Source organism: Phycodurus eques, chromosome 16 (assembly GCF_024500275.1).
Source record: "Phycodurus eques isolate BA_2022a chromosome 16, UOR_Pequ_1.1, whole genome shotgun sequence".
Classification (NCBI taxonomy): domain Eukaryota; kingdom Metazoa; phylum Chordata; class Actinopteri; order Syngnathiformes; family Syngnathidae; genus Phycodurus; species Phycodurus eques.
The window spans coordinates 2,840,068-2,857,500 of record NC_084540.1 but is presented as its reverse complement, the minus strand read 5'-3'; the positions used below and the strand labels follow the sequence as shown (position 1 = coordinate 2,857,500).

The following is a 17,433-nucleotide window of genomic DNA, read 5'->3' as shown; positions in this document are numbered from 1 at the left end:
TTTTAGTTCTTCTTACTTCCTGAAACTGAGACTTTCCAATCTGTTAAGGTTCGGTGACCTCGCAAAAGTACTACCGTCCGTAGCAGGGTCGTCTTCTGGCTCCTGAAATAAACCCAAAAGTTGCTTTTTCACCTAAATTTACGGGAACTTTTGGTCATTGGTGCTTTTAATTCCTGGAACTTAACTGTTGCAATCAGGTATGTTTAGTTGAATCCTTCAAAGGTTGGCGGATGTCTCAAAAGCACTACCACCACAACGAGTCTTCTTTTGGCCCCAAAGTCATTTCAACCAAAAGTTTTGGGGACGTTTTGTCATTAGTACTTGTAGTTCCTGGAACTAATCCTAGACCCCAAAAAGTACTGCCCCCTTAGCAGGGTCTTCTTCTGGACTAAAACATTTCCTTAGAACTCTCTCCTGCAGTCTCAAACACAATCATTTCTAGGATAATTTAGTTCTTGGGTTCTGGAACTTGAAGATTTCATTCAGGTATGACCCCCACCCCAAAGGTTCATGGACCTATCAAAAGTACTAAATCAACTAGCAGGGCCCCAATAAATCCATCAGTCTTCAGAAGCCATATTTTGTTTACAATTGCGTCTTGTCAATATGTCATCATGAGAGACACACACACCCTTCTGGGATTTATGTGAGAATCCAGAAAGACAGGAAACCTGACTTTTTTTTTTTTTTTTAAATCAGGGACACTGTGAAAGATGCACTTTTTCTTCTATATACCTTTGAGTCGCACACGTGTAGGTGTGATGATCCAGTATGAGATGGTGTGGAAGATGCCAATCAATGGAGGACAAGCAGTATGACTGAATTCTGGAAAAACATCCCATATCAATGGAGACAGTCCTCCCTCGAGCTTGATTTTATTTTTTAAAGCCATTCTTGAGTTTTGAGTATTTTCTCTTCACTCATGAACAAAATGTGATGTTTGATGTCCTCCTGTGTGTTCAGGCTTCCATGTTGGACTTCAGAGCCCCGCTTCAGGTACAAAGTTCTCACAAAAGCTCGCCTTTGTGTGTGGTCTTTACTGTCTAATAAGATTTATTAATAATTTAGATGACTGTTTTTCTAAGGAGGTTATGTTACCGAATGGACTAATATTTCCGGATGTTTTACACAAGCTAATAAAGTGTTTTTGTCTTGTGTTGTTCACTCAGTGAAGGATGTCTTGTCACTGGGGCCCACAAAATATATTTTATGTGTGTGTGTATATATACATGTATGTATTTATATATGTATGTATATATATATATATATGTATGTATATATATGCTAGAGATCTGCATATAAAAATACATCACAAGGACTTTGTCTTCCTGATAATTTTATAAAAGAACATACTGATATATTTTTTTTAATATAAGAACATTCTGAAGATTATATATTTTTTCCCAATTGTTTTTTTGGCAAGATGTATTTTACTATCCAGCGTCACATCGCTCTATAGATTTTTGTGGCCATCCCTGAAATAACTAGGTAAAGTTAATGGTGACATCACTGCAATTTACATGAAAAATTACTACTACTAATGGCAACTGAGAAAATACCCCCCCCCCAAAAAAAAAATTAAAATGTATAATGTAAAAATATAAAAAATAAATACAAAGGCAAGAAAAAAATAAATGTAACAAAAGAAAAATGCAAGGAAATTCTCTGTCCGAGGCCACACTTAAAATATGGAAATTGTTTATCAAATATTAGATTAAGAGCATCTATTGGTTAATTTCTTATTATTGAAATAATTGACATTTGTAATCTACACATTCCAAAAATTAGTGAAAAAGACTACAAAGTGTACAAATGTGCCTTTTTTAATAATAATAAAAGGTGATAGCAGGCCAGTAGAACATTTTGTTGTGCAAAAAAATCCTGCTGCTGCGGAGTGAAGGAACAACAAAAACACTTTTAGCCTTTTCGCACACGCTTTAGCGAACAGATGCATGGTGTCAATTGTGTCAGGTTTTGGTTGTTTCATCGTAACATGGACATCAATAGTATCAGAGTGGAATTGCATCTAAGAACGCACACTTGATTGGTCTTTTTTTTTTTTTTTTTTTCCCTTCACGGAAACTAATGAGACCAGCAGGAAAAACAAAAGCAAATCAAGTCTTCTATTTAACAGCTTGTGTGGGGTATTGCACCCCCTGCTGGGCTCTGAAAGAATACAATTGTAAGGCACTTCTGCTCTGTGCTGGCTTCACTTTGGATTTTGGACCTTCATTTTCTGCTGATCTTTCAAACAATTCCACATTGGCAAAAGGCAACATCGGCTCAGAAGGAACAAAACAGATTCTGGATCAGATTATGAAGAGAAAAAAGTAGCACCGTTGGAGATATTCTGACAATTATAAATGAAATCTTTGAACCGAATCAGACTCTCAAACTGAACCCCCAGTCCTCTTTGGTGGATCCAAGTTTTTCACATGGACAAAGTTGTCAAAATTTGGGATTTGGAAAACTTGCTCCAGAATTCTGCGGTCTTGACATCCTTAATAGTCCAAAAAGTTGTCTTGACCGGTCCAAACAAATTAAATTGTGGGCTTCTGTGAAGGTTTCTGGTTGCCCTCCGTTCACTGATCAGTTTACACTGATACTAAACATTAGGAACATAAACAAGAGTCCTCAAATTTTATGACAAACAGAAAAACGTTCTGGTGTTTCCTCGATCCAGAAGAAGTCAATTTTGGGGTTGTGCAAGGGTCAGGAACATGCACAAAATCCTGATGTTTTTGGATAAGAAGAATGAAAACAATGTCCTGGTCTCTCCCTGATCCAGAATCAGTCTTAAGGGCCCTAAAATTCAAAAGTTGGTTCCAAACGATAAAAGTCTATATATAGTTTGGAATTTTGCACAGGTTTCTAGTAAATCGGACTGCGTACAAAGCCCTCGAGTCCAGGGATAAAGAGAAAACATGAAGTCTTGGTGTCTTCTTGATACAGAGTCAGTCTTGGCGTCCTAAAAGTCTGCTTAGCATTCGAAACAAAAAGTCAATTTTTGGGGTTTCTGCCATCATTGACCAGTTAGGACCATGGACAAAGTCCTGAAGATCTCGGAAAGCCAAGAGGAAAACCTTATTTTCTGGTCACTTCATGAACGAGACCTTTTTGGTCTTGACATCCTAAACGTTGCAAAAGTTGACTAAAGGTTCCAAACCCTATAGTGAATTTTGGAGTTTTCGAGTAACATAGACAAGGTTTTTGGACAACAAACAGGAACAATTATGGTCTTGACTAGAATCAATGTTTGAGTGCTAAAAGTTGACTTAATGTTTCAAACAAAAAGTATAGTTTTGGGTTTCTGGCCAACCCCCACTCATTGGTCAGGTTACACTGACACCCAACATCAGGAGCATTGAACATTTCCTCAGGTTTTGGAATAACAAAGAGGAAAACAAGATATTCTGGTTTCTCTGTGATTCTTTAGTCTCAAAGACCTGAAATTCCAAAAAGTTGATTGACGGTTTCAAACCCAAAAGTTCATTTTAGGGTTTCTACTAACGTGGACGAAGTCCGCAAGTTCTTGGATAACACACTGGAAAACATGCTGTTTTGGTGTCTCCACGACCTACAGTTCCTCAGTCTCGAAGTCCTAAAAGCTGATTGAAGGTTCCAAACCCAAAATTTCAGTTTGGGGTGTATGACTTGACAAATTCTTCAAGTCTTAGGATCATAAAACAGGAAATCATGCCCTTCGGGTGTCTCCATGATCCATCATTTAAATCATAATCACAAAGTTCTGTTGGGGTTCTGCCATTGGTCAGTATAAAACAGCGGTGTGACTCTCTTGCCACCTGCTGGCGTCTTCACACCGGGACGGCTCAAGGTCCGTCTCTGTTAGAGACTCCACCGCCGTCTCCCATTCGTCTTCCTCCTCTGGGGGTTCGCCCCCGTGCGCGGCAGCCTGGAGTCTGGCCATGGCCTGGTCGATGGTTCTGGTGGTGACCAGGTTGAAGTCGTGCATGCTGACCAGGTGAAGCAGGAAGTTGCGGCGCAGGTTTTGGCGGACTAGGTGAGCGCAGTGCAGCTCAGTGAACAGCAGGGACGCCTCGTTCATCTGGTGGTCTGCGATGAAACTGCGGGTACAGAGAGTCGTGAGCGCGCTCAGAACAGACGGCGCGCGGCATAGCAGGCTAACGCTAAGCTGGGGGACAAACCCGTGCTTCATGACGTGAAGGTTCCACAGCTTCATGATCTCCTTCTCGCCCTCGTTCACGTCCGTGAAGTCCTCGATTTGCTGCAGACGCACAAGAAACACCCAAAAATAAATAAATCACTGGACACAATCAACGGAAACTTGCCAACAGTCACATTTGCTCCTCAATCAATCAAATGTGCAAATCGAGGTAGTATTTGTAGCGCTGTTTGAGAACATGAAATTAACAGTCGGACCGCTGCAAATGAAGGGCAACAACGCTGCACCAGAATAATGACCAGCTCTACAATCGGTGTTCGGAGATTGAATTTGGCATCCGCAAGGCTAAAAATAAATTAGCTTTTGGATTTAAACATTCATGACGGCGCCACGGAGTAAATGTCTTTTGTGGAGCCAATCAATCATGTCATCGATTGGATCGGCGAATTATGACAAAGCCGATCAGGTGATAATTTACCAATACCAATGTAGCCGATGAGAACGGTGTAAAGCCTATTGGAAATGCCTGCAATGGTTTTTTTGGGTTAAAATTTGGAGATAGTGTGTCTTCCTATATTTGAAATGTTCCCCACCCCCCCCAGATAAGACAACATTTAGAAATGTTTTTTTTTCTTGATTAAAAAGAGATGTGCGTGTTTTTTTATCTGAATTAATTACTATTATAATTTTTTATTTATTAATTAAAAATATATTTATTTATTTATTATTTATTATTATTTTTTTTTAAATTGGAGATACCAGTTTTTATCAGGTTTTTTTTAAATAAAAATGTGGAGATTCATGCCTTTTTCCTAGTAAAGATATGCCCCAAAAAAAAAGAATTTGGTTGGAGAGCAACCATACATGAAGTAGTATAAGTCACTGCAACCTAGGTTTTCATTCATTCAAAGAACAAATAGCATGTAATTCAGTTGTTAATAAATGGCCGTTGAGTCGTGACCTTGGCGGTCTTCTCCTGGAGCCAGTCAGGGTCCCTTTCGTCCTCGCTGTCCACGTCCATCTCCTGCGGCGCTCTGGGCACGCAGCTGTCGCTCCGGAAGTAAAGTCTGTTGTGTCCACTCACGTAGGACCAGGGACGCTCGCTCTCGCCGCCCTCACACTCCAGGAACTCGGACAGACTTGGCTTGCTGCGCTTGGGCCTGGGCAGAGACCGCATATTTAGAACGCGTCGAATTGGCGCTGCGACTAAATCGCGTATCGCATCTCGAGGAAAAAAAACATTCAAAATAAAAAACAACGTCACAAGTCAAATCACAATGTGGATATAAAGTCTCCACATCCCTGTTCATATGTCAGATTTTTCTAATCAAGAAACGAGAAGAGGATCAATAATTTCAAAACATTTTCCACCATTAATGAGACCTGAAACCCGCATAATTCATTTGTTTTTCTTCTTATGAAGGGGAAGTAAAAATAAACTAGGATATGGTTGCACAAAGTGCGCACACCCTCTTCCTCACCAGGGATGCGGCTGTGTTCCCACCTAAACCAAACGCATTCAAACTCATTTTTAAATAGAAGTCACCACACCCCTGCCACCGTTTCAAGTGACGAACCCAAACTTAGGCTGTTCTCGTAAGCTTATCTTGGGGATTATGGACTCGAACCTTCTGCGATCAGTGCAAATACAAGCGTAATTGATGCCCTCTCAAAAGGTTTACATTGTACTGTAATTGCTTAGAGATGCCACAACCCAAAGAGGGTGGCAAAATACTACTTTTGTCTGCTCACTTCAACAATTCCTTGGCACCAAGGTAATTGCTTTGTCATTAGTCACGTGACTTGAGTACCTGCAGACCAGGACCTGAGTGACAGCCGCCCGCTTGACGGGTCCGTTGCGGCTGAAGGCGAATCCCGGCTGGCTGTGTACGTCCTGAGGATTCCCCGCGTACGAGCCGTCGTAACTCTCGTTGATGGACACCTCGATCTTGGCTCCTTTGGGATGAGGCTGCAGAACAACAACATTGGCCACCGGTTAGCCGCTCTTCCGTGGTGACGTTTGTCATCATCGGAGGCGCGGCGTCGACTGACCACGTAGTTGAAGACAAAACGCGAGTGAGACAGCTTGAGGTGTTTTAGCAGACTGTACAGCTTCCTGCAGTTCAAAGTGCACCAAGGGCAGTGAAGGTCGTCTCTGGCCTCGGTCTGCTGCCGACTGTTGTTGTTGTACTGGAACTACACAAACGACGTGCAACAGAAATGGTACAAATGTGAAGTTTACCTAGTAGAAGGTGACGAGAGGTTCACCTGGTTGAAGGATGAGGCGCGCAAGTAGTTTGTCCCGTTGAAGGGAAAGGTTAGTGATAGAAGATGACAAGTATCGGACGTTTTATCCGCTAGGTGAAGCTTACGCAGTTCACCAGGCAAAAGGTGAAGATCAGTAGCGGCGTGCCCAGTAGAAGGTGAAGTTTACTACCACTGAGCTCTACTTTTGAAATACACTGTTCGATATCCCTAAATTATTCTTTGAAGTCCTCCAAACCATTTTTATTTACACACCATAATTGAACAAGCCATCTTTTAATGGTTCAAAGCAGAAGGCAAGAATTTTTGGGACAAGAATATATTGCATGTGGCGCCACGAGTCTAAACAGTAGCCAGATTAATAATTGTGTTTGTGGAATAAGATTTAAACAGATAAATGCATCAATTTTAGGGCGGCGGTGGCCCAGTCGGTAGAGCAGTTTAGGTGGAGTCGACGAGTAGCTTACCCAGTAAAGGTTTTCTAGCAGTTTACTCAGTCGAAGGTGAAGTTCCTAGTAGTTTACCTGGTAAAAAAATATTTTACTAACAGTTTCTGGTGGAAGGTAAAGCTTACTAATATTTAAACTGGCAGAAGACTAAGTTTTCCATGTAGTACTGTACCTGGTAGAGAGTCAAATTGACTGGTAGGTGCAATGGATGACTAGTTTACCAGGTAGAAAGCAAGGCTTACTACGCAGAAGGTAACTAGAGATTTAGCTGATAGAAGGTGAGGTTTACTAGCAGTTTACCCAGTCTAAGGCAGTTTACTAGCAGAGTAAAGGGCAAAGTTGACGAGTAGAATGTATTTATTTGTATTTTACAACTTTACATGGTAGGAGATGGTGACATTTACCACTAGTTCAGGCAGTAGGTGTTGTTTACCTAGAAGATGTAGTTGACTCGTAATTTATCTGGTCGGAGAACAAATTGACGAGTAGTTTACCTTGCAGAAGGTCAAGTTTTATTTGTACTTCACCTGGTAGGTGATGATTTAGTTTTACTTTACCTGGTAGCGTGTGTTACCTGTAGTTTACCTGTTTTATTTGAACTTTGTCATGGTTTACCTGGTAGAAGATGCGTAGTTTTGGTCGAGATTGCGCTGACACGTATTCTCTGGTTCTGGTGTGGACTTTGTCTGTGTTGAGGGTTTCTTTCACAGCTGCATTCAAACAAACGCAATCAGTCATTCCAGAAGCTTCTACGACCTCCTGGCATCATCCTCGCGTCGTCTCACTGTGTGCGGAGTGTGGCGTGTTCCTCAGTGTGACGGCCACTTTGCCCTCCTGGTTGGCGTCCGTGTTGCGCGTGGCCAGAGGTTTGGCGACGGGAGCCGTGGAACCGTCGCAGAGGTCCTTGGTCCATCGAAGTGTGAAGTGAAGAGTGGGACCATCACAGAACGCCTCCAATGGAGGCAAGTGCTACACAACACAAATGTTACCGACAGTACAATCTACACTGACACACACACACACACACACACACACCTCATTCACAATCATACGCACATTAAACACACAAAAGGACATTACTTACACATCTCCCATAACTACAAAATCACTCACACACACGATCAAAATCTCATGCGCACAATTGCACAACACTTTGGTTAGTGACAATCCAATCTAGACACACACACACAGTTTATACACAAATCAAACTCTACAGTTTCACATTCACTCGACAATCAGTCATACACAATCTCACATTCATAATCTCACACAGAGACAGACACACACGCAATTGCGCTAACATTTGCGCGAGCGCACACAGACAATCACAAAATCATACACACGACCACACAATCTCAAAACCACACTCAGACACACGCACACATACTGTACTTAGAAAATAAAAACCACTAACATTTGCCATTACAAACACATCACTTTGAATCACACACACACACAGAGAAAAACACATGCAGAGACACGAAAATCTCACGAACACAGACTAACTTTAGCCCACACTATCTCATCGCTATCGCACTCAATATTTGCAAACCCACCCACAAATGCACACAGCCACTTACCTTCGTGTCCAGTATGGTCTCCCACGTTGCTGTCATGTTGTTGAGAGGACTTTGCTGTGCCAAGTCTTGCATTGAAACTTCGTAGTCGCCGTCCAGCAGCTGCAGACGTCTGCACACATAATTTTTTTTAAATGATATTACAATATTTACATATGTAAGTACAAAAGATAAGAGTGCTGTGAAAAAGTATTTCCTCCCTTCTCAAATTCTTATATTTTTGCAATATATTGCAGTAATGGCCCCCGATGTTAAATCATGCATTAACTGTGGCTAATCACATTTTTTGGTTCATTTTTACTGACCACACACAAGCCTGATTACCTCCAGACCCGTTCAAATCCCGGCCCCCGCGTGTGTGGAGTTTGCATGTTCTCCCCGTGCCTGCGTGGGTTTTCTCCGGGCACTCCGGTTTCCTCCCACATCCCAAAAACATGCGTGGTCGGTTGATTGAAGACTCTAAATTGCACGTAGGTGTGAATGGGAGTGCAAATGCTTGTTTGTTTCTATGTGCCCTGCGATTGGCTGGCGACCAGTTGAGGGTGTACCCCGCCTCCCGCCCGAAGATAGCTGGGATAGGCTCCAGCACGCCCGCGACCCGTGTTGAGGATAAGCGGTGAAGTGAATGGATGGATGGATGGATGGATCTTTGTCCGATATTTACATTTGTTTGATGATCTTAAACATTAACGTTCGAAAATTATGTAAAAAAAAAAAAAAAAAAAAAAAAGTAAGAATTTGAGAAAGGGAGCCAATACCTTTTCACAGCATTTTATATATGTAAAAATGTGTGTTTGTGCAGCACCTGTTTTTATCAAAAACGGTCATCTGAGCCACCAGTGTGCTTCCTCCGTCCTCCCTGAGGGGAGAGGCCCGCCTCTTCCTGGCCATCATTACCTCTGAGAGCTCTGGATATGGAAGACGGGTAAAAAAATGATTAAAATCAGAATTCTGATTTGAATGGCAAAAAAAACAAAACAAAAAAAACATTCAGATAAAATTGGAGAACTCATTACTAGACAAACTTTGATAAAAATAAGAAGTCTTGAGCTTTGAGGAAAAAAATTCCATTGAAATGGGAAATGTGATTTTTGTGTGAAAAAAAAACTACAATTGACCACCAGATTTTTGGGGAGGAAAATTTTAATCAGAAATGAGACATTTGTGAAAAAGATTACATTAAAATACAAATTGCATTTTTTGTGGAAAAAAAACCAAACTAAAATCAAATTATTATTAATTGAAATTGATTAAAATCTGATTTGTGTAAGAAGAAAATCAATTAAAATTTTAAATAAGATTTCAGTCAAAAAAATGCTTAAAATCAAAGATTACAAAAATATTTTTTTTGTGAAAAACTAATTCTCTTGAAATTGGATTTTTGTGAAAAAAATCCCTTAATCTCAGACTTTTGTGAAAATATCGATTAATTTATTTTGTAAAAAAATAAATAAAAAACTAACATTGCAAAATTGATGTGTGAAAAAAACCCACTTAAAATCAGATTTGTTTCGTGTGAAAATAAATTGCTTTGAATATAAATTGTTCAAAAACAAAACATCTGGTTTCTGTCAAAAAAAACAAAACAAAAAACATTACAAATTGTCATTTTCTTGGGGGAAAAAATGCTTGAAAACCGATTAAAATCTGATTTTTGTGAGAGAAAAAAAAAGATTTTATTGAAAGGACGTGTCACCCAGTCCTACTTAGAGCACACAGTCCCCTCCAAAAGTATTGGAACGGCAAGGTCAATTCCTTTGTTTTTGTTGTATACCGAAGACATTTGGGTTTCAGATCAAAAGATGAATGAGACAAATGTTTAGAATTCCAGCTTTCATTTCATGGTATTTACACTGAACACAAATATAAAGGCAACACTTTTGTTTTTGCTCCCATTTTTCGTGACCTGGACTGAAAGATCTAAAACTTTTTCCACATACACAAAAGGCCATTTCCCTCAAATATTGTTCACAAATCTGTCTAAATCAGTGTTTGTGAGCATTTCTCCTTTGTCTGTGTCTTCAGGTTTGTTTCCATGCTGACTCACCTCTGTGGTGGCACGCCTCTCCGTTGGCGAGCCCATTGTGGAGGAGCATGTGGTCATACCCTGGCTGGGACACTCTAAAAAGCAGTGAGTAGGACTTGACCATGTGAGAGTTGCTGGCTTCAAACTCGCTGCTTGGGACAAGCAAGGATGGAAAGTTTCCGGAATGTCCCGGACTGCCAGCACAGCGGCCGCCAGAAGAACTTAAGTCCGGGTTGAGTGGAACCTGCTTCTTCCCGGCGGGGACCTGCTTAACAGGACAGCTCACATCCTGGACACAGATAAGAATGAAATAATTATTTAAAAAAACAAAATAAAATAAACTTAATTGGTTGATTGACTGATGACATCATCCTGCTTCACCTTCCTCTTCTTGTGACAGACTTTGACAAGGAGGACCTCGAGAGACACGGAGGTCTGCTCGTTCTCACAGTCCTGAGACGGTGTCCCTGACGACAAAGCAGGAAGCAGGAAGTCAACCAATGACCAGGCGTTAATGGGAGCGGGAGGGGCACAAATTTACCTGATTTGTGGAAGAAGCCGGTGAAGGTGAGCTGCAAATTGGACGCCAAGCTGGTGAGAAAAGCGCATTTAGTTGGTCATATTTGCATGACAACTGATCAAACGAAACACAGAACAATGAGAATTACACATCGTGTATAAAGAAGCGCGTAAGTCAGCTAGCTTAATGCTAACACAAAATGGGAAACGCCTTAGACGGGCTAACGTATTGCATTAATAGACACGGTGTCATAACGCTTGAACATAACTTTCTTACTTACCCATGTGGTTCTTGTTCTCCATGCATTTTTTCTGCTCGGAAGAGCAGGTTGTCCATCTTGGAGCTTTTCCTAGGCAAACACACACCTGTTAGCAACAACAATATTTGACGATCTCACCCAAAGTCCACCTTCTCGTCATTGAGACATCTCTTGTCCTAATAACACTGTTGAAAACTTATGAGTAATAATTCTCAACTGGTCACGGACAGCCAGCCAGCCATCCATCCATTTTCCTTACCGCTTCTCCTCATGAGGGTCGCGGGCGTGATGAAGCCTATTCCAGCTGACTTCGGCTGTTGTTGTCGTGGCCGTGGTAACGAGTGCATCCGGTGGCGTTGGAGTTGACAAGATAAAGCCCAGTGATCGAAAAAGACGCGATGCGGTGGTATCGGAATACAAGATTTTATTGCAGTAGTCTGACATAGTGCAATCGTGAAAGACCAAATTTGTCTTGTAGTCTGATCCACGCATTAGGTGTTGTCTGTCCCCCACCGCCGACATGTTTTTCTTTAAATAACTTTATTTCCAGTCAGATATTTACAATACTAAGTCAAAAGACACGCAACAAGGCTAAAAAAAAAAAAAAAAACCAGCTTTTGGATTCAGATATACTGTACACGATGCCGACGCGGAATAAATGTCTTTTGCGCAGCCAGTCAGTGACGTCATTAATCGGATCTTGGAATTATGATATTAAAACCGATCATCATAAAATGCTATTTTGAACAGCTGAAGCTGTACGTCAAGCAAGAATGGGTAAGAATTCCACCTACAAAAGCTTCAACAATGAGTGTCCTCAGTTCCCAAACGTTGATTGAATGTTGTTCAAAGAACAGGTGATGTAACACAGGGGTAAACATGAGCCCGTCCCAGCTTTTCTGGAATGTGTTGCAGCCATCAAATTCTAAGTTCACGATTATTTGCTAAAAGCAATAAAGTTGATCAGTTTGAACATTAAATATCTTGTCGTTGTAGTGTATTCAATTAAATATAGGTCATTGTATTCTGTTTTTATTTATGTTTAACACAACGTCCCAACGTCATTGGCATTTGGGTCGTATGATTCACGGTGGTCATCTACAGTGGCTACGGAAAGTATTCAGATCCCCCGTAAATTATTGACTCTTTTTTATATTGCAGCCATTTGCTAAAATCATTTAAGTTCATTTTTCCCCCTCAATGTAAACACAGCAGTCCATATTGACAGAACAAAAAAAATATTGAAATGTTTGCAGATTTATTAAAAAAGAAAAAATGAAATATCACACAGCCATAAGTTTACAGACCCTTTGCTCAGTATTTAACCGACGCACCCTTTGGAGCTAAAACAGCCATGAGTCTTTTGGGGAATGATGCAACATGTTTTTCACACCTGGATTTGGGGATCCTCTGCCATTCCTCCTTGCAGATCCTCTCCAGTTCTGCCAGGTTGGATGGTGAACGTTGGTGGATAGCCATTTTCAGGTCTCTCCAGAGATGCTCAATTGGGTTTAAGTCAGGGCTCTGACTGGGCCATTCAAGAGCAGTAACAGAGTTGTTCTGAAGCCACTCCTTTGTTATTTTACCTGTGTGCTTAGGGTCATTGTCTTGTTGGAAGGTGAACCTTCGGCGCAGTCTGAGGTCCTGAGCACTCTGGAGAAGGTTTTCGTCCAGGATATCCCTTGGCCGCATTCATCTTTCCTTCGATTTCAACCAGTCGTCTTGTCCTTGCAGCTGAAAAACTTCCCCACAGCATGATGCTGCCACCACCGTGTTTCACTGTTGGGACTGTATTGGACAGGTGATGAGCAGTGCCTGGTTTTCTCCACACATACTGCTTAGAATTAAGGCCAAAAAGTTCTATCTTGGTCTCATCAGACCAGAGAATCTTATTTATAACCATCTTGGAGTCTTTCAGGTGTTTTTTTTTTTTAGCAAACTCCATGCGGGCTTTCATGCGTCTTGCACTGAGGAGAGGCTTCCGTCGGGCCACTCTGCCATAAAGCCCCGACTGGTGGAGGGCTGCAGTGACGGTTGACTTTTCTAGAACTTTCTCCCATCTCCCGACTGCATGTCTGGAGGTTTGGCACAGTGATCTTTGGGTTCTTCTTTACCTCTCTCACCAAGGCTCTTCTCCCCCTCTTCTCTCCCATACGTCTTCCATTTAAGGATGATGGAGGCCACTGTGTTCTTAGGAATCTTAAGTGCAGCTGAAATTTTTTTTTGTAACCTTGGCCAGATCTGTGCCTTGCCACAATTCTGTGTCTGAGCTCTTCAGGCAGTTCCTTTTGACCTCAATATTCTCATTTGCGCTGACATGCACTGTGAGCTGTAAGCTCTTATATAGACAGGGGTGTGGCTTTCCTCATCAAGTCCAATCAGTATACTCAAACACAGCTGGACTCCAATGAATATAATCCTTTTAGGTATGATCAGAAGAAATGGACAGCACCCGAGTTCAATATGAGTGTCACAGCAAAGGGTCTGAATACTTAAGGCTGTGTGATATTTCAGTTTTTCTTTTTTAATAAATCCGCAAAAATTTAAACAATTCCGTTTTTTTCTGTCAATATGGGGTGCTGTGTGTTCATTAATGAGGGGAAAAAATAACATATGATTTTAGCAAATGGCTGCAATATAAAAAAAAAGAGTGAAAATTTTAAGGGGGTCTGAACACTTTCCCTACCCACTGTACTGTTATTGTACGGAGGGGAAAATGCATGCACGGGTTTGCACTTTGTCTATTCTTTAAAGGCTATCAGAGTGTTTTACTTTGTACAGCTGCCTCAGGAGGTTCACACACTGTTGGCATTATTTTAAAACCCTTTTAACTGGTTTGAGTTGTGTGCAAGGCAAAGTCAGCCTGTGGAGCCAAGTGAAAACGTGGGGTCAGGACGTGAAAACGTGGACCACATCTACAGAATAGAGTTAAAAAAAAAAAAAAAAAAAACCTTCCGGCACAGCACCACTGAGTCTTTGCGTCTTTAAGTTGTGTTTTCATTGGCATCTGAGCACATGTGGCAGGAAGTGAAAGTGAACAGCTGCCATCTGACAAAGATGGTGATAAAATGATAAAAGTCAACAACTGAGCTCATTGCTCAGATGATGAACACACAGTCTTTGTGATGTGACTAAGTAATCAGTGAACGTTAACGTGACAACAGTAAAAAAAATTAAATAAAATTTGATTTTCAGTCAAATAAAAATTAATGATAAAAAAAATAATAATAATTCTTCTTGTTGTTACCTTTTGCTGTTCTTCCTCGAGTTCCTGTGTGACATGTAGGTGAGAGTCCTGTGCAGGAATATGGGCTAAAAGTGGAAGGGAAAAGGGAAAATTGTTCCAGTAATTCCACATCAACATGATTTGAAAATAAACCTAAGAAGTTATATGAAGAAAACTCACAGCGATCAAGTTCCTGGTGCGGAGGAACCTGTAAATTTGGGTAGGCTCTGCAAACCCCCCAAAAACATCAACAAAACATTCATTCTCCATTATCATCTGCAATTTCTTGTAGTTTATTAATTCATGTCAACTTGGCTGGAATATTCTGTAGTCCTTCTAAAAACAACACAGCTCCCTGGAAAGTCTCAAAAAAAAAAGGAAGATAGACTACACTTCAAATGAATTTGTTCAAATGAAGATGTGACTGTGGTGGTCATAAAATAGTCCAACGCAGAGTTCGGTATGCCCCAATAAGTACGACCATCGCCTCATTCACTCATGTAACTGCCATCAACAATAAACCGAGAACAAAGGTGTTGGATCAATTAACTTGTGAGGTTGAACTGAAGGCGTTTGTTCGGCGGTGGAAACTCACTTTCGAAGGCCTGCAGGAACAACTCGTGGTCGTCTTGGACCAGCTGCATGTTGGGCTTCTTGGCGTCGGAGGAGGACGGGGGGTACGGTCCGTTCGCCACAGGGTGGCCTCCGGCCGAGGGGCCATGCCTGTGTGGAGCCATCCGCAGGAAACCAGGAAAGCTTGTGCTTGTTAAGGGAGAAAAAAACTCGCGTCACTTTTCTTTGTCAAAAAAAAGAAGCGAGGAGCAGCGTCTCATATATTGTGGGGAAAAAAAGAAAGAAAAAGCAGAGTATTAGACGCAGCAGAGGGGACTTTTAATGTAATCATTTTTTTTACATTTCCGAGCCAGGCTCCTGTGGGACGTTTCGGTGCGGAGGAGTTAGAAAGGCCGGCCTCGGGGCTCCATTTGCGGGAGACGAGAACAAGCCAACGCCGCCACTCGGCAGCTAACTATTTGGCTAAACTTCCTTAGCCCAGCTAGCTAACTAGCGCGACACGACTCTTCGCATTTGCCGTAGAAAATTACGAAAACGACAATGAATTAATAAAACAGAAGCATACACTTGTGATATACATTGAGTGGTTTCGAGTCCACAATTTAAAACAAATTTGCGTAAATCGTAATTGAGCGCCTTTTGCCAACTTGAGGTAGCGGCGTCGCAAATTGAAGCAAAAACATGACCTCCGGTTAGTATTTTCGAAACATTTGGAATGAGTAGTACCAAGAAGCGATGTTGCGTTATTTTATACTATCAAACAGTTTATTTCTCTGTATACAAAGAGATGTCCTGATATATTTCCAGAAATCTAAGAACAAATACTATAATGTGCTGTTATGTAGGCAAGCCACTGGTTTTATTTTGGTGACCGATAAGTCAGTTCCCTTTTTCTGGCTGAATTACAAAAACATTACCAAAGTTGGCTCGGACGCGTTCATGTATTGAAAGATCCCGCCTTCAGAGTGCTGCAGCCTATTACCGCGCTTGTTTGTGAAACGCGGCCATGTGATTGGCAGAGGCGTTTGCCTTTCCGCTGTATGAAATGAAAGCGGCATTTAAGATAATATCTCGGTTCACATACCGCGGATTTTTTTTTTCACAGTATCTCTTATATATATATATATATATATATATATATGACGTGGTTCATGATTGGCGAGGCACGGACTACGTCACGTGACTGTCTGGAGCGCTCTGACGCTCAACTCAACACTACCACATGCTGGTTGTGGCACCGTACATACCAGACTCCACTATGCACTTTTAGTGGCTTTTCTGGTCGATAAGAAAGATTAAATGTCACTTTCATTAAATATATCAGACAGTCTGTTAAACGTCAGTAAGTGCAGTACATGTGTGATCAAACGTATATTATTGACGACGTAATGAGGAAATATGTGTTCACATACGTTTTAAAATGAGGTGTAAAAAGTGCGTTTGAAGATAACGTTTTTAAATAAAACAAAAAAGTAGATAATTTCCGATGAGCTTTTATTATTCAAACACATTCCCTTTCAAAGTGGCCATCTGTGTTAGTAGTTTGTCAGAGCAACACAATACACTATTGCACTCTACACAGAGAAATTAAATTGTTAAACACACACACACAAATCTAGGCAAAAGGTTGCAGCTTGACTAACTTGTTGGTCAAATATGTTGCAGGCTGCAGTTCTAAACCATGATAAAATCTTGAGATTTCTTATTATGCCTGAAAGGTGGGCAGACAGACGTCATATGAGCCAAACACAGTTCTCAGTGCACTTTCTTCTTGGTATTGGCTTGTACAGCATGTTATCTAGCACATTCGAGCATCAGGTGGCAAGTAGGTGAGTCACAGAAGCGAAAAAACAGCATTTAACAACACAAAATAACAACTTTGGTCCGTTATGTTTGCCTTTTAGTAGTCGTGAGCACACATTGTCTTCATTTTCATCAGTGCTTCCTCCACAGGATGTACATCATGAGCAGGATGAGGCCCGCTGATAGGCCCGTAATGACAAACTGGTGTATGGAGAGCACATTCTCCAGCGTGTGGATTCTCTCTTCCATGGCGCTGGTGTGAAAGTAGTCGTAGATCCCCGCCGTGATGCTCCACAGCGCCCACACGGCGTCCACCACCAGCGGCATCGCGGAGAGCCTCGCCGGCTATGCGGCACCTCTGGAAGAGACATGTTACCAAATAGTCTAATTTAACCCCAGTAGCGGTACAATAAAGCTGTAATAGCTAAATGATGTGCTTTGGTGACGTTCTCTCAAGTTCATGGACCATCATGGGAGGGTCATGGCACTTTCTCGTACTGAGATCTTGTAAAATTGCTATATCAGAGCTTTCAAAAGTAAGTAAGTGATCTTTCCAAAACATAAGTTCCATTTTGATTTTGACGTCGGACT

The 17,433-nt window shown here is 41.4% G+C and overlaps 2 protein-coding genes across 10 annotated transcripts in view; one reads left to right on the top strand and one right to left on the bottom strand.

The window, feature by feature from the left end:
* crlf3 (cytokine receptor-like factor 3) overlaps positions 1–1,164 on the top strand; it is a 10,897-nt gene extending 9,733 nt beyond the window's left edge. For all 8 annotated transcript variants that reach the window (XM_061699808.1, XM_061699807.1, XM_061699806.1 and 5 more), the window contains one exon: positions 1–1,164. This exon is cut by the window's left edge and continues 308 nt beyond it. The gene's annotated coding sequence lies outside the window, so the exon portion shown is untranslated.
* A 643-nt stretch (positions 1,165–1,807) lies between these two features.
* LOC133414447 (polycomb protein suz12-B-like) lies at positions 1,808–15,696 on the bottom strand. 2 transcript variants are annotated; one of them, XM_061699799.1, is made up of 17 exons: positions 15,380–15,696; positions 15,062–15,228; positions 14,647–14,693; positions 14,488–14,552; positions 11,262–11,330; positions 11,003–11,052; positions 10,843–10,928; positions 10,483–10,750; positions 9,241–9,343; positions 8,439–8,547; positions 7,644–7,827; positions 7,474–7,568; positions 6,197–6,340; positions 5,956–6,113; positions 5,106–5,304; positions 4,167–4,246; positions 1,808–4,085 (listed from the first exon to the last, which is right to left on the bottom strand). In XM_061699799.1, the coding sequence occupies exons 2-17, from the start codon at positions 15,201–15,203 to the stop codon at positions 3,770–3,772; spliced, it is 2,115 nt and encodes a 704-aa protein (XP_061555783.1). In that variant the 5' UTR covers positions 15,204–15,228; positions 15,380–15,696; the 3' UTR covers positions 1,808–3,769. The 2 variants fall into 2 exon arrangements, with proteins under 2 accessions (XP_061555783.1, XP_061555784.1); XM_061699800.1 differs by having other exon boundaries at positions 7,644–7,761.
* Between the last annotated feature and the right edge of the window lie 1,737 nt (positions 15,697–17,433).

Excerpts from the sequence above, each read along its gene's own strand:
- LOC133414447 (XM_061699799.1), bottom strand. The coding sequence starts at position 15,203 with ATGGCTCCACACAGGCATGGCCCCTCGGCCGGAGGCCACCCTGTGGCG. Across the intron at positions 10,929-11,002 it reads CGGCTTCTTCCACAAATCAG|GGACACCGTCTCAGGACTGT; the intron begins GTAAATTTGTGC and ends CTTTGTCGTCAG. Across the intron at positions 5,305-5,955 it reads ACTCAGGTCCTGGTCTGCAG|GCCCAAGCGCAGCAAGCCAA; the intron begins GTACTCAAGTCA and ends GTCTCTGCCCAG.